The sequence below is a fragment of the Boleophthalmus pectinirostris genome, unplaced genomic scaffold (assembly GCF_026225935.1).
Source record: "Boleophthalmus pectinirostris isolate CB_2022bp ecotype Guang Dong unplaced genomic scaffold, ASM2622593v1 HiC_scaffold_10, whole genome shotgun sequence".
Classification (NCBI taxonomy): Eukaryota; Metazoa; Chordata; class Actinopteri; order Gobiiformes; family Gobiidae; genus Boleophthalmus; species Boleophthalmus pectinirostris.
This window is the reverse complement of record NW_026570971.1, coordinates 6,117,287-6,134,263: the sequence shown is the minus strand read 5'-3', so window position 1 is coordinate 6,134,263 and position 16,977 is coordinate 6,117,287. Positions and strand designations below refer to the sequence as shown.

The following is a 16,977-nucleotide window of genomic DNA, read 5'->3' as shown; positions in this document are numbered from 1 at the left end:
CCTCTGATTTGTTTATTTCAGACGTTCACACACGTCAAACAAAGCAACGGATTGGTGTTAAATGTTTTGTAATAGGGTTGAATTCTAAAACTTAGTATCCAAACCACCTACTGATATGAGCAAGTATCTGTACTAAAAAAAAAAAAAAAAGAAAAAAGAACATTCACAGGACAAAAATGAAGAAGAAACAACGATGAGCTCAAATCAGATTTCACTCATACGTCCCTGAAGGTAAACTGAAACTCTAAACCTGCCCATAAACTCTTTTTTTGTGTCCACACTTGCAGATGTTCAAGGTGCGCAATGTAAATTTTTTTGGTTGGGGCGCTGTCACTTCCTTGTTTCTATGGAGATATCATTGGTCTACCTGGAATGTTCCACAGTGTGACATTAAACAACTTTACCTTAAATTTATTCAATTACAGGTGGTTTTATGGCTCAAAAATACTTAGAAAAACAACATTCTGACTGTGAGCGGGGTCGCCTCTCCACAGATCTGACTAGTAACTTGGTCTGGTTTGGTCTCCGTGGAGATTGAAAGGTTTAACGCGATACTGTGAAACATTTCTACTAGAAAAGTTACACAGTGCACGTTTTAAGTCCGTGTCGTCTTCCTCTCTGAAATGTGTCCCGTCGCCTGTAACCGGAGTCTGGAGATCCGCTTTGGGGCTCTGTTTCACCTTGTGATGTCATGCAGTGAAACAGGAAGTGCTCGACTGTGTTTTTAAACTCCACACACCTTCACCAGAATCATTTGGATCATTTTAGTTTTTTTCTAGAATTGCAAATCTCTGCTGAACTAAAGCTAAAAGGAGCTGTTCACTTGAAAACTACCACTTCATGACATCACAAGGTGGAACAGAGCATTTTGAGATTTGGAGATTGAAACAAAACACAACTTTGAGAATGTTTTTGAGGAGGTAACAACATTATAACATGGCTTAAAAAGTGTATCTGTGTATCATTCGTTCATTTGTTTTTCAAAATAAAACCAAGAATAAGATCGAAAACAAAAAAAAAACTCAACTATTTTCTTCATTATTTGTCTCTAAACCAAAATGAAAAAAACAGAAAAATGGAAAAAACGGATAACAGACTGAATCAGGACTAAACCGGGACTGAACCGTCTCTTCCCGCCCCGTTTACGTCTCACCTCCGTCTGCGTCTCGTCTTTGTCCACCCCCGCCCAGCCCGCCCGCCCGCCCGGCCCCACCCCGCTCCCCGGCGTCTCCAGCCCTCCCCCTTCCTCCTCCTCCTCCTCCTCCTCCTCCTCCTCCTCCTCCTCCTCCTCCTCCTCCTCCTCTTCTTCTTCTTCAGCGCTGTCAGGAATGCGGTGTTAAGTATCCTCTTCTTCCATTGCCACCGGGATACTTCCTCCTGGCGCGGCGCTCACCTTACCTGCTCCGGCTCCGCGCAGTCTCGCCTCCACAATCATTCCCAGAGGCGCATACGCACACCCCCGCCCCGGCCCCACCAATACCCCATGTCACTCCATCCTCCCTCCCCTCCGCCGGCGGTAAACAAACAGGCTTCACACGGGTTTCTATAAGGAATCAGCGACGTAACGATTCCCAAATCTCAAGGTTTTCGCTTCGGTTTCGATCGTTGAAAAAATTGGTCGACACTGATATTTAGATTTTAAACTCGATAGCAATGTTGATGCCGATTTTTTTGCAGCTGAAACCGATCGAAACCAAAGCGAAAATCTTCTCATACCTTATAGAAACCTGACAAAAAAAATCCATATCAGACCATCCGTCTTTTAGAAATGTTCTAGAAATGTCGTCTTTGTCTTGTTGGCTGTTGTCAAATTTGTTAATCACTGATACTGACTGATATGTTTTTTGTTTTTTTTTGCTTTTTTCATGGCTGATCCTGATACAGATTGTTTAGAATTGATATAAACCAATGGCGGATAAGATCTGCCGATATTTTTGGTCGATTTTGGTGGTTTGTCGGATCTAATTTGAATTCACAACTAACTGAATAAGAGAGCTGTGTAGTCACATTTTTCGCAGTACCGTTTTGGACTTAAGTGTTTAAATAAAGCTTTGTGCGTGATATAATCTTTTTGCGTTTTTAGGCAGCTGGTCAACCCAAACAAAATATTGGCCTGTGCTGGAGATTTAAGGCTGATAGACCGATAGGCAAGTTTTAGCGTATTGCGTATTTCTAGCGCCAACGTTATTTAAAGAGCCATTAAACACCCTCCCAAAGCTTTACTCCATCCATAAGCAAAATCTGAAAAATCCTCCAGAGTGGGCGGTGCCTGTCGGGTTGGAGGGAGCAGGCTCTAGAGTGATGACTGACAGCCGACCGACAGCCGAAACAATCCAACCGTTGCGCTCCGGACTTTGAAACAGAGCGGACGTTTGTGCTCGGATCTCGACGTTTCCCTTTTCTCCAGACACGGTGGGATATCGCGGTGTCCGGCGGTGCCAGGTTGGGGCGGGTCTGAGAGGAGCTCCTCACGTACCGCCTGTAGACGCTCGTCACGTCACGGCAATAACCCTGCGGCCTTTAGTCCAACCCGAAAATTCAAATGTCCTGGCCGTAGTTGATCCCAAAGAGGCCGTTACAGACACAACTTTGACCCAAAATCCAGATTTCTAACAAATATGGACTAAAATACCAAAATAAGACCAGGGATAGGTATACATTTAGATTTTTAGACCCATTTACACAGATAATCAGTAGAAAAAACTTACAATTTTGGTATTTAGTGGCTCTTTAAAGGTGCATTAAATAACATTTTTTGGTCTCACCATGAAGATATTATTGCTTTGCCTAGAATGCAAAAGTACCTAATTTTGCAGTTGTCAATTACATGTATTCTTATAGTGAGAAGGGTCGCCTCTTGATAATATAATCCAACACTGTGGAGCCTTCCAGACATGAACATCTCCATGGAGACAAGCAGGATTTCACCCAGGAAAGTTACACTGTACACTTTTTGCTTCTGCTCTGAAATAAGATGAAAACCTTTAAAATTTTTGCTGTAAAGTTTGAAAAAAAGTCCAAGTTAGAAGAACTATTTGACCATTTCGCGACTAAATTATCAGTAAATGAGATGATGTAATTGGCTACGGATGTTTGTTTTTTGAGCCGATATCGATATGATACGATACTGAAACCGATGTATCGCCCGTCCTTAGTCGTAAAGTCTTTAGCTGGATATTTTGTTGAATATTTTTTTACTCCATTCAAAAACGACCAGCCCAATTTCACGGGTGACACAGTGTGATCCCGCGCATGTTTATTTAATGTGTCTTTCTCCTTATTAATGAGCGCACGCAGACACTCTCACCAGGCCTTTAGAACGAGACCTGCTCAGGTGACCGCGCCGGCTCACATGTCCCGCTCGTCTCTGCTGCCACGTCTCAACCGTGTGTGTGTGTGTGTGTGTGGATATGCTGGGTTAAAAATCCTAAAATGTTCAAAAGTTCTGCAAGATGTACAAAAAAAATTAGACATAACACGTAACAAGTGTGATTTATTTATCCCACAGTGGAAATATTTGCAAATAAACAACAAAATATGCACTTTCTCTGCACTTCTGCACTTTGGTGGTTTATTTTAGCCATTCACATTTTCCATGGCTTGCATATTTTTTCATGACAATCTTTGTTTTTGAGAGAAAAAAAAAAGCTTTAGAGCTCAGGGTGATTTCTCCTGTATTCTAGACACCATTCCTTTGAGAATTTTTGTTCTGTTTTCCCTTACTCCCTATATATGCCCACGTTTTTGTTTTGACGTTTACAGGATTGTACTATGAAAAGGGCAAATCATAGTAGCAGATATTGCAATGTAAAAGTCCAAAACATAAAATGGAGATCTTCAAATGTCACAGTTAGGGCTGGGCGATACCTAGTGCCTCCGCTCAATTTAATTTCTCTCCAGCGACTAGGTCAGGAATCAGAATACACTAGACGGTTTGCAAAAAAAAGTTGTAGACCGCGCACCGGCCAATCAGAGAAGAGCTGAACCAACCCGAGTTGTGATCGCAGACTACATACACTATCCACCTTTGGACTTCCTTTGTCAAATAGAAACTTCACATTTTTCATTGCACTCATAGACCGTATATATGAATACCAAACAGGAAGTTCTCCAGGAGGCTCTTCCGACTCCTTCTGACTCTGGCTCCCATTGACTTGCATTGCGATCTTGTGGCTCCTCTCTCTGTAACTGCTGCACTGAGCCTCGTCATTTTGGTCTTAAAATGTCCCACGACACATGATCCTGAATTTTTTTCCCGCTATTTTGTCCGTCCAAAAAATCCTATTCATAACATAGATCTTGGCTCCAGATTCGCTCCTGTAACCGTGGACATTTGTGAGCCTCATATGAGCGGTGCTGAACGCTATGGGTGACGTCACACTCGCTTAGTCCACTTCTTGTCTATGATTACACCTTTAATTTGCAAGTTTATCTCGCAGAAGCAACAAAGATCGCTTGACAATTACTTGGACACCACTGAGCGTTCCGGCGCATTACATACTTCACGACCAAATAGCAGCAATTGGTTAAATAAAAAAAGTACCCGCCTACTGCGAGCGAACGAATCCTAATGCTGCGAGGTCCACACGGTTTCCACAAAGTAAAACCGGCTTATGAATCAGGCTTGGGCGACATGGTCAAAAATAAACTGTTTTTTTTTTTTTTTTTTTGCACACACTGGATAATTATGATTTTAATCTCTTTTAATCCAAGTCAGAGTTGGGAGTGCTAGTCTTTCAAACAGGGGAAGTTCAACATTTTCATTCTTATCGTATCCTAATATTGAACTAATTCTAAACTACCTTAAATGCCTTAGTTAGATTTCATTGCTCCATAACCCTGCTTTGCAATAAGAAAGTCAATGGTAAACTTGTGTCATGATCATCAATTATTTCTACATTTCTTCAAAAACTATAAAAAACATGAATTATTTAAATGAATTAGATAATTTGCCAAGCCTACATACTTTATAACTATGACTAAAATTGCTCACCCAACATTCTTAGGTGATCAAATTGCACTCTTCTCCCTCACACACACACATACACAACCACAGTCGTGCGCAGTATCGAGGAAGACAAACCTCAAAGACTGTAATGGCCATCTCTCATTTCATTTAATCTGCCTAGAGGAAGGCCAAGAGGCAGCCCCAGTCGCCCTCATTAATAACAGCCTTTAGAAACACTGCTCCACCGCTCCCGCCGCACATCTCAGCGGGCTAAATCCAAAACAACTTCTGCGCTACAACTTTGTCATCATCCGTAACAGGAACCCCGCCATTTCGAACGCGTTTTACAAATGATCCACACGAGTTGCGGTTTTTGACCCGCGGAGATAAATGTTGTTCCAGTAGCCCGACTTTGCCGTAAATCCCGAGCTTTCGTCGCTTTGCTTATGTTACGTGGTAATGATCAGCTGTGACACATTTACACAGCTTAGGCCAAATGCAGGATAACACGGGCTTCTGCAGTGACTCAGGCCGACTGCGGAGTTTTTCACTATTTGTACTTGGCATGTTCAATTGCTGGGCTCTACAATCAGTCATCGTTGGGCAATATCTCTCTAAGACCGTGCGGTTTAGGGTAATGGTGAAGCTTGCATTTATATTTTTAGACGCCTCTCATGTCCATTCTGTCATTATTTGTTAGATTTGTACAAGATACGGTGTAACGGTTATTTGCGATAATGGGGGATTTCCACAGATATCACGATTGGTCCCGTCTGTCTGCGTCTGCAAAAGCTCAAAATGCTCGGTTCCGCCTTGTGATTTCATGTAGTGCTGGTTTCTAAATTAACATCTACCTTAAATCTTTAGTTCAAGTAGAGATCGGTAATTCCAGACCTGAAATTATCCAAATAATTCAAGGGAAAATGTGTGGAGTTCTTGCATTTCTTGTGCGTTTTCTGTTTGAGAGAAGAACAGTGTCAAACATGTGCAAATGAAAAAAAAAAAACAAGTCCAGGTCTGTTTCTGAAGAAACGGTTTCGGACACTATAACGTAAATTTTTAAAAATTGCATAATGTAGACTTTTAAAAAAATCTGTGTATCATTCATTCATTAGTTTTTCAAAATGAAACCAAAATTAAGAAAAAAAATGCTATTTTCTTCATTATTTGTCTCCAAAACCAAAATGAAAAAAAAGAAAAGAACAAAAAAAAAAAAGATAACGCCTGTTTCCTCTTTCATCCGATTTTGAATGACTGAACCAGGACTGAACCAGGACTGAACCAAGAGGACTAAACTAGGACTAAACCGGGACTAAATTAGGACTAAACTAAGACTAAACTAAGACTAAACTAAGACTAAACTAAGACTAAACCAGACTAAACCAGGACTAAACCAGGACTAAACCAGGACTGAACCAGGACTGAACCAGGACTGAACCAAGGGGACTGAATCAGGATTAACTAGGACTAAACTAGGACTGATCCCATGAGTGAACCAGGAGGACTAAACTAGGCCTAAAACAGGACTGAACCAGGACTGAACCAGGAAGACTAATCTAGGACTAAACTAGAACTAAACTAGAACTAATCTAGGCCTAAAACTGGACTAAAAGAGAACTGAACCAGAACTGAACCAGGACTGAGTGTCGGGACAGGCCCGGAGGTCCATCCACGTAGACCGTCGGGTGACTGTCGAGGCGAAAGGACCGGCACGGGACTAAGCGCGACTGTCGCCAATCGCCTGAACCGTGAACTTGTGTGTAGATCTGGTTCATTGTTGTGCCGTCAGGATTTTTGAGGCAAATTTTTGACCAGCCATTATTGTTTGAACTTGAAGTACTTAGAGCATCAATGAACTACTTACACAGTCTAGGCCAAATGCAGGATAACACGGGCTTCTGCAGTGACTCAGGCCGACTGCGGAGTTTTTCACTATTTGTACTTGGCATGTTCAATTGCTGGGCTCTACAATCAGTCCTCGTTGGGCAATATCTCTCTAAGACCGTGCGGTTTAGGGTAATGGTGAAGCTTGCATTTATATTTTTAGACGCCTCTCATGTCCATTCTGTCATTATTTGTTAGATTTGTACAAGATACGGTGTAACGGTTATTTGCGATAATGGGGGATTTCCACAGATATCACGATTGGTCCCGTCTGTCTGCGTCTGCAAAAGCTCAAAATGCTCTGTTCCGCCTTGTGATTTCACGTAGTGGTGGTTTCCAAATTAACAGCTACGTTTTATCTTTAGTTCTTTAGAAATACGCAATTCCAGAGCTGAAATTATCCGAATAATTCTAGGGAAAATGTGTGGAGTTGTTCCGGGATATAACACAGCGGAACATTTCCTGTGCATTTTCAGTTTGACATGTGTGAATGAAACAAAACTCAACTCCAGGTGTATTTCGGATTTTGAAACAACACTATAACATAAATCAAAAAATAGCCTAATATAGGCCTTAAATCTGTGTATCAGTCATTCATTCATTTTTCATAATAAAAGCAAAAATAAGAAAATGAAAAAAACAACTATTTTCATTATTTGTCTCCAAACCAAAATGGAAAAAAACAAAACAAAACAAAAAAACACTATAGCTACCATTTCCCATTTCATCCAGTTTTGACCCTTATGGACTGAACCAGGACTGATCCAAGAGGACTAAACTAGGACTGAACCAGGAGGATTAAACTCGGACTAAACTCGGACTAAACTCGGACTAAACTCGAACTAAGCTTGGACTAAACTCGGACTAAACTCGGACTAAACTCGGACTAAACTCGGACTAAACTCGGACTAAACTCGGACTAAACTCAGACTGACCCCAGGACTGAACCAGGAGAACTAAACTAGGCCTAAAACAGGACTGAAACAGGACTAAACCAGGACTGAGTGTCAGGACGGGCCCGGAGGTCTACTCGCGTAGACTGTTGGGTGACTGTCGAGGCATCCTGGTTCAGTCTTAGTTTAGACCTAGTCCTCCTGGTTCAGTCCTGGTTTAGTCCTATTTTAGTCCTCCTGGTTTAGTCCCGGTTCAGTCTGAAAGGGTCAAAATTGGATGAAACGCGAAAAAAACTTTATTCGTTTTATTTTATTTTATTTTTAGTTATTTATTATTATTATTATTTTTTTTTATTCATTTAAACACAAAATTGAAAAACTGAAAAAAACCCAAAAACAAATCATAATCCTTATTTTTTTTCATTTTGGTTTTGCAGAAAAATAATGAAGAAAATTGTACTATATATATATATTTTTTTTAAAACAAATGAACAAATGATACACGGATTTTTAACGATTCATAACTGGTGTTTTTCTTTTTTTTTGTATGCGTCTTTGTACTTCAAACATGAAGTACTGTGCCGTCTTTGTGTCATCTGTCGGTGAAATGTGCGCAGTAACAGAGACCTGTGACCTAGAGTCCTCTCGTGAGTCGTGACTTCCCTGTACGAGGATGATTGTGAAACCAACACAATTGAAGTCACTGACCTTCATACGCCTTTTACTGAGCCTGCAAAAAAAAAAAGAGTTAATCATGATAACTCATTGTAAAGTGCGACTACTGCTGAAAAAAAAAATCTAGATGATTAACGATAAAACTGAAACTAATTTAAGCCACTGACACTAAAGTAGGACTGAACCAGGACTGAACCAGGACTGAACCAGGACTGAACCAGGACTGAACCAGGACTGAACCCGGACTGAACCAGGACTGAACCAGGAGGACTGAACCCAGAGGACTGAACCCGGACTGAACCAGGAGGACTAATAATGAAGAAAATAATTCTTTCTCATTTTTGGTTTTATTTTGAAAAACAAATGAACGAATGATACACGGATTCAGATAAATACATTTCTTTACATTTATAATTGTTTTTTACAAAAGCAAAACTTCACTATAACTTAAAACACCCTCCCAAAGCTTTACAAAATCTGAAAAAATCTGAAATATATAGATTGCTACAGACACGGTTTTTGACCCAAAAGTCAAACACGAACAAAAATGGCAAAATATGGCCAGGGATTGGTATATATTGGTATATATTTCTATTTGAGACACATTTACACCACTATTCAGTAGAAAAAAAGGTTATTTTGGTGTTAAGTGGCCCTTTTAACATAGATTAGGTCCTTGCTATGAATTTTAAAAGCTTAATATTCACATTAGAGTTGTGTAAAAATATCAAAATATCGTTTAATTTGATGATACGATCTTGGACTGCTGTATTGTTACATCGCTGGGAGTATTTTTTGGTATATTTTGTTACAGCTCTACAGATTTGTTGCTTATTAAGAGGAAGGAAACTGGTTTATGCAACATATTTTGAGACATTCGCTGTTTTGATGATTAAAATGTTTGTGTTTCAGGTTCACTTTGCACAGGAAGTGGTTTAACAAAGACTTTTAGTATCACAGCCATGATTTAGCCGTTAGTTTTTATTGAACCGTATCGAATCGATTTGAAATATCGTATGGAATCGAAAGCTCACTGTATCGAGATATGTATTGTATCGGCAACTTCTTGATGATACCCAGCCGTGATCAGCATGGGCAAATATCGGTTATCGGCCACAACAGCAAGACAAATATCGAATCGATTCACGCTCAAAAAATCCATCCTGGACCATCTCAGCTTGTTTTTCGTACATTTTTGGTACAACATGCAAAATACCTACTCTAAGACCCAAAATGACTCAAAATAAAGGTTCATTACAGATTTCCCCGTTCTTCTCTAAACCCGATGATGTTTTTTTGTGTGTGCGCAGGTGGTGCTGGAGTGCGTCCTGCAAACCGACGTGGTCTACAACAAGGTGAACCCCATCTTTCACCACTGGAGGATCAACGACAAGAAGTTCGGCCTGACCTTCCAGAGCCCGGCAGACGCACGCGCCTTCGACCGGGGGATCCGCAGGGCCATCGAGGACCTCAAGCAAGGTGGGCTACCGATACAGCGGACTTTTAGCTGGTTACACGCGGCGTTCAGGTGGATGTGTGGTTTGAAAATGGTGGTTAGTTTTGTGTGAACCAGGAACTTGTGTGTAGATCTGGTGATTTTGTCTGTAACACATTGGATAGAGGTTCTCTGATCAGGATTTTTGAGGCAATTTTTTGATCAGCCCATACCGATCACTTTGATATCAGAGTGCAAACTATTTTATTATTCAAACTTGAACTAGTTACCGCATCAATGGAATTTTGCTGGTAGTTTAAACCAATAAATGTGTTTCTAGCTACCCATCAGTTACCTAGGTGGGTGATCAATGTCTTTCTGACTGGTCCATTTTGCCCATCGTGATCACGTTGTTTTTCTTTTGCCGATCGAATCATCGGAACATCTCTCCTCAGATCTTCTCAGCTTTATATAGTGCTGGAACTAACGATTATATTAGTAGTTGACAAGTCTTCAGTTCGGTTTTCCAAATAGTCGAATTCTTTATATTGTACATTGAGATTAAAAACCAAATAAAGGCTAAATATAACTGAAGGCTTCCAGATATTATTGCTTTTTATGGGTTTAACAGTACGGGAACTTCCTTCCGTGGTCATAGCAATTAAATAATTAAAATAAAAGTGTGAAAAATCCCTCAGTCGTCTAGGTAGAACAAAACATTATTTGGTTGAATGAGCTTTGAAACGTATTCGATCAAATAAACTTTTGTCCAGTTAACAAATTGAATTTCTCATTTTGCCAATTCAAATAAAAGTATTTTATATTTTGAATGGGGAAAGGTTTTCATCGGGTCCCCACAAAGTCCTTCATATCAGGCAGAAACTGTTTGTCTGAAACCTATGAATAAACAACTAATGAAAGAATAATTGCTAGATTAATCGATTACCAAGATAATCGATAGTTACAACCCCAATGAATTGTTAGTTACAGCCCTTATGAAGTTTCCTCTTGGCAAATTAGTTGTTGGCATTATCGTGATGGCAAAACTTAGCTCTTGTGGAGAATAATTCAGATGCTCAGAATGTGTACGTTAAATAAGGAAAAACTTTGGATTTCTGCAAAACATTTAAACTAAACCTGATCTGTTTTTCATGTTTTTTAAGACGGTAAAAATCAGGGCCGTTTTATGTTGACCTGCCCAAAAAGTGCATTTGTTTATCTCTGCTTGAGACACAGGAAAGGAGGAGAATGCGGTTTATTTCCCCCAGAGTCCCATCCCTCAGTAATATTCAAGTTTTTTTTTTTTTTTTTTTTTGACTCACTTATGACTAACCAAAAGAGTGAGTGACTGAAGAAACTCCCCAGAATTCAGTTGAAATACATACACGTACATCAAGACAATTTTATTTGTTATCAGTGTTCGGAGTAACGTGTTATAAAATTACAGTAATGTTACGTCATTACTGGGAAAAAAATTGTAATATTTTATTCGGTACAAATGTCAGTAAAGCGCGTCACAATGCTTTTTTAATCTGGATTGAAGTGGTGGGTTTTTTGGGGTTTTTTTCATATAAATTCGCTAAAATCACCACGATATCAGCAGTGGTGAAACGCCAGAGGTGCGCCCGTGTAGACCGTCAGGTGACCGCAGGCGAAAGGACCGACGCAGAACTCCACGCTCCACAGAGCTAAACGCAACTGACGCCCGATCACGCTCAGGGGTTCTCTCAGGGGCGGAACTAGGAATCTAGTTCTAGTCCAAGATTAGTCCTGATTTGGTCCTGGTTCAGTTCTGGTTTAGAGCTGGTTCAGTTCTGGTTTAGACCTGGTTTAGTCCTGGTTTAGACCTGGTTTAATCCTGGTTCAGTCCTGGTTTAGACCTGGTTTAGTCCTGGTTCAGTCCTTGGTTCAGTCCTTGGTTCAGTCCTTGGTTCAGTCCTTGGTTCAGTCCTGGTTCAGTTCTGGTTTAGACCTGGTTTAGTTCTGGTTTAGTCCTAATTTAGTCCTGGTTTAGACCTGGTTTAGTCCTGGTTCCACTCTGGTTTAGTCCTGGTTCAGTCCTGGTTCAGCTCTGGTTTAGACCTGGTTTAGACCTTGTTTAGACCTGGTTTAGTCCTGGTTTAGCCCTGGTTCAGTCCTGGTTTAGTCCTAGTTCAGTCCTGGTTTAGCCCGTGGTTCAGCTCTGGTTCAGTCCTGGTTCAGTCCTGGTTTAGTCCTGGTTCAGTCCTGGTTCAGCTCTGGTTCAGCTCTGGTTCAGTCCTGGTTCAGTCCTGGTTCAGTCCTGGTTCAGCTCTGGTTCAGTCCTGGTTCAGTCCTGGTTTAGTCCTGGTTCAGCTCTGGTTCAGTCCTGGTTCAGTCCTTGTTTAGTCCATATATGGCTCAAAAGTTCAGCATCTTCGCAGTTATTTAGTTGTGAATAACTTAAAAATTCTGTAATAGTCGTGTAACGTTTTATATTTCAAACACAGTAATATTGTAATTTAATAAATCACTTTAAAATAACAGTAACAAGTCATAAATAAATAACACATTACAGTTTTAACGTCACTTGCCCAACAGTGTTTATGTAGCGTACTCTTTGCTCGTGAAGTGTTGGGTTATACGGACGTCTGACCACTTTCCCGATCATTCCAGAACTCAGATAAGATCAGCTGGAATCTTGATGTTGTTTACGCCGAGTTGTCACAGCGGAGGTAATTTGATGCAATAACAATAATATTAGTGTGACCAGACGTCCCTGTTTACCCGGGACAGTCCCAGTTTTGAGCCCAGTGTCCCCTGTCCCAGCAGATTTATCCAAAAAACACAGATTTGTCCCAGTTTTTTTTACAAGAAATGTCCTAAGTGTCCCTATTTTTGACCAATTTGATCCCTGCCAACAGTAAAGAGAGTCTAAAATTGTAATTTGTTTAGGTAAAAGTCAGAAAAGCTGCTTAAAAAGGACAAAAACGCAAAAAAAAGTCACAAAAAAACTCACATTAGTGCCGAGTGCGTAACAATTTTCCTTAATTACGCACTTGTTTCGCAATTTTATTATTACCAACCACCACAAACCAGGAATGTCCCAGTTTTTTATTTTGAAAATCTGGTCGTCCTAAACAATCCGTGTGTCATTTGTTCATTCATTTTTCAGTATAAAACCAAAAATAAGAAAGCAGAAAAACACCTATTTACTTCATTATTTATCTCCAAGGACAAAATGAAAAAAACAGATAATGATTTCGTTTTTTTCAGTTTTAGATTTTGTGTTTAAATGAAAAATGAAAAAAACGGATAAACTGTGATGCCGAACTGAACCAGGACTAAACTGTTTTCAGTCCTGGTCTGATCCCAGTCTCAGTGTATAAACGGTCTCAGTGTGTGCTCCAGGAGAGAGTCCGGCGTCAATCAGCCCACCGCTACCTGTGGACGTACCCAGGTACTGCTCCGCCCACGTGATGGTATCGGATCGTGTTTGCTCAGCTGCCCAGATAACGCTGCTGTACTTCCTGTGGAGACTGGCGGGGCGTCGCTGCAGGGGCGGGGAAACGAGGATGAGGCAGCATAACAATGGAGCTTAGGAAGCAGAATGAATTTTACATTACATTTTACAAGTCCTTGTGATTTTAGATGTTATAGTAATTGTGACACAATTTATACAAGATGTAGGCTACGTCCACACGACAACGCTCTTGGATTTTTTTTCTTTGCGGGTTGAAAAAAATTTGCGTCCACACACGTGCCGGATCAGTAAATATTTGTCATTGTTTTCCAAAAGCTGCGGTTTGCTCGTCCACACGACAGTGTGACGCCGGCGTTCTCAGTTTTCTTCACTCTGGAACCCGTTTTCAAAAAATTCAGTTTTCGCCCACCCAAAACGCCAGCTTCGTGTGGACGAAAGGCCATACAAACTTCTTCGTTTTGACCAAAAAACGTTGTCGTGTGGACGGCCCCATAGTCACTGTAGCACTGCTTTTTGGAACTATCGCTTGTCAAAACAAAAACTTTTTGCCCATGATTCTTTTTTTTCTGCTGGAGAAAGTGCCAGAATCCAGGATTGTAGTGTGAAGTCTGAGGCTCAGAGGTGATCCTCCTGTAGCTCTGTCCCACTCCAGGCTCGGCTCCTCGCTGTATCAGGGTGCCACTGGCCATTCTCTGCTGAGTCAGCCATTTTTGGCTAATTAGATGACACTGTACACAAATAATGCTTATCCAAACTGAACGCTGGGAATTCTACTCACCCATGTCTGATAGAAGAGTAATGCCAACGATGCAAATAGTTTTTAAAGCTCCTATAGTATGATAAATTACTTTTACCTCTTCAAAAACAGACCTGGAGTTGTGTTTTGAGTAACCCTTTACTATTCTATACCTATATATTATATATTATCTATATACACTGAATCTGTATTTTAGTATTTCAACCAAGCTGCTCAGGGACGACAGGTGTAAATGAGCGTCCATGCTATAACCTGGTACCAGCATTTTTCCAATGACTTCTGGGCACTTCCTGGTATCACCACGTCGCATCACAAGGTTCACACCAGTGTTTTCTGTTTGAGAGAAGAGTCTAAATATGCCTGGGCCTGTGAAAACACAACTCCAGGTATGTTTTTGATGAGCAACCAACATCAAAACAAATCAGAAAATGGTGTAATTTGGACCCTTCAATCATAAGTTTCCCTCCAGCAAATGGAATTGAATATGAATCAGGAAAATGATCTAATGAAGCCTGAACATAGAGTGTTTAGACCACCCAAACAGAAAACGCAGACTTTGAGCTTGACAGATTTGAGCTTTGTCAAACAGCCTTCAGAGTTTATGGAGATGGACCATCACAACCTTTGGAACTATATGAGTGAGTGGCAAAGGTTTATGCCATTTTCTACTGTAAGAGCTCAAAACACAAAATCTAAAATGAGAGAGATGTTTAACAAATCAGCAATCAGTAGTGGAAAACCAGTTAAACAAAAAATCAATGGCTCCATGCACAAAAATTAGACAATAAAAGGCAACACATTTTGTCTGTTTAAAGAGTCTACATAACACTGTTTTCTGATCTATAATATAACATTATTTCCTCATCAAAAACATATCTGGATTTGTGTTTTGTTTAATTCTCTCATGTTTATCACTCGGGCTGGGTATCATTAAGAAGTCGCTGATACGATACATACCTCGATACAGTGGGCTTTAGATTCAGTACGATTCGATACGATATGTTTTAAAATTGTTTCGATACGGTTCAGTTTGTTAATCCACTTCTTGTGCAAAGTTCAAATGAAACACAAACATTTTAATCATCAAAACAGTGAAAATGTCAAATGTGTTGCATAAACAAGTTTTCCTCTAAACAAGCAACAAAACTGTAGCTCTGTAACAAAATAATTTCGTAAAATATACCCAGAAATACTCTTGGCGACATATCGATACTGTCAGTACCGTATCATCACATAAAACAATACGATATATTGATATTTTGACATTTTTGCACACCCCTATTTATCACACAAACTCTGTATATTTATATATTTAGTCTGAAGACACTGTTGCACCTTGTGATGTCATGTACAGGTGCTCCATCCACGTGTTTTTAAACTCTACACACCTTCAGTTGAATCATTTGGATAATTTCAGACCTGGAATTGCCGATCTCTCTTGAACAAAAGGTAAAAGGAGCTGGAAAACTACCACTACATGACCTCACAAGGTGGGAAAGAGCATTTTCAAGTGTGTGAATGAAACAAAACACAACTCCAGGTCTGTTTTTGAGGACGTAAAAACATTCTAACATGACTTAAAGCTCACAAGAGTCATTTTTGCGTAATATTGGACCTTTAATCTGCCGTGGTTTTGACTCTGAGCCGCTCGAACTGGAACGTCGAGGGGTTATTTTTCACACAAAATGACGTCAGCGCATAACCTCTATTACTCCCCCCCCCCTCGTTTAAAGGTGTCACTCCAAGGACACACTCGGCGCTCTCAAACGTTGCGGAGAGCGTTTGTGGCCGGGGCGCTGTTTGGTACGGCGCGCGTTGCCGAGCGAGGCGTTGCGTAACAGCCAGGTACTTGTTCTGTATTCCTGTTGCATCGCTCTGCCGCTGCTGCTGCCGCCGCTGCTGCTGCTGCTGCTGGCCGGCCACGTCCCCACCGCTCGCGCCCACAACCCACACACAGAATATGTTTTTCCCTCTCCCGGCTCCCGTGCGCGCGCTTTGTGTGTATATCGGTCCTGCAGTCCTCTGTTGCCATGGCGACGCTGGGCACACGGCGCTGGGCTGAGTCGTGCTGCGGGAAGCTTGTTTTCTCCTTTCTCTCTTGGAAAAGCGGAGGAACCACATCACCCCCCCCCCACCACCACCACCACCACCCCTCCCCGAGTCACGTGACGGAGACGGGAGACAGACGGACAGATGGAGCGGAGGGGCGACGCCGGCTAACGCGCGCTAACACATGCTAACAGGAGTCCCGGTGTCGTCGTCGGAGCGCGGAGACCGGCGAGCTGCTGCGCCGTTGCCATGTGGCGCCGCGCTGCCTCCCCCCCCCGGACACGCACGGGCTGCTAATGAGGCCGCGCTCACCCCCCCACCCCAAAGTTTAAAACAACCCCACTCCTGCAGATTATAAAGACGGTCCGGGCCGGATTCTAGACCAGACCTGGGCTTTTTACAGCTCTTTGGTTCACTCTGACCGTCCAGTTTAAGCTCATTTTGGAGTTAAAAATTAAACGTATTTTATAAAGATGGATCAATATCAGGATTGTTTTAGTCAATGTTAATCTGTGTATCATTCGTTCGTTCGTTTTTCAATATAAAAACAAAAGTTAGAAAACAAAAAAAGCAACTATTTTCTTCATTATTTGTCTCCAAAACCAAAATGAAAAAACAGTAATGATTTGTTTTTTCAGTTTTTGATTTTGGGTTTAAATGAAGAATGGAATAAAAAACAGATAATGGACGTTTCCGGTTTACGAGACTTAAACGGCAATGTCGGACTGAATCAGGACTAAACCAGTACTAAACCAGGACTAAACCAGGACTAAACCAGGACTAAACCAGGACTAAACCAGGACTAAACCAGGACTGAATCAGGACTAAACCGTTTTCAGTCCTGGTCTCAGTCCTGGCCTGGTCCCGGTTTCAATCACGGTCTGGTCCCAGTCT

General features: G+C 41.2%; 1 protein-coding gene across 2 annotated transcripts in view; it reads left to right on the top strand.

Annotated features, from left to right (window-relative positions):
* Nucleotides 1–16,977, top strand: part of spred1 (sprouty related EVH1 domain containing 1) — a 95,218-nt gene that overhangs the window by 43,654 nt on the left and 34,587 nt on the right. For both annotated transcript variants that reach the window (XM_020928449.2, XM_055155650.1), the window contains one exon: nt 9,711–9,879. In XM_020928449.2, coding sequence (XP_020784108.1) covers nt 9,711–9,879 — 169 coding nt within the window. The remainder of the gene's footprint in view (nt 1–9,710; nt 9,880–16,977) is intronic.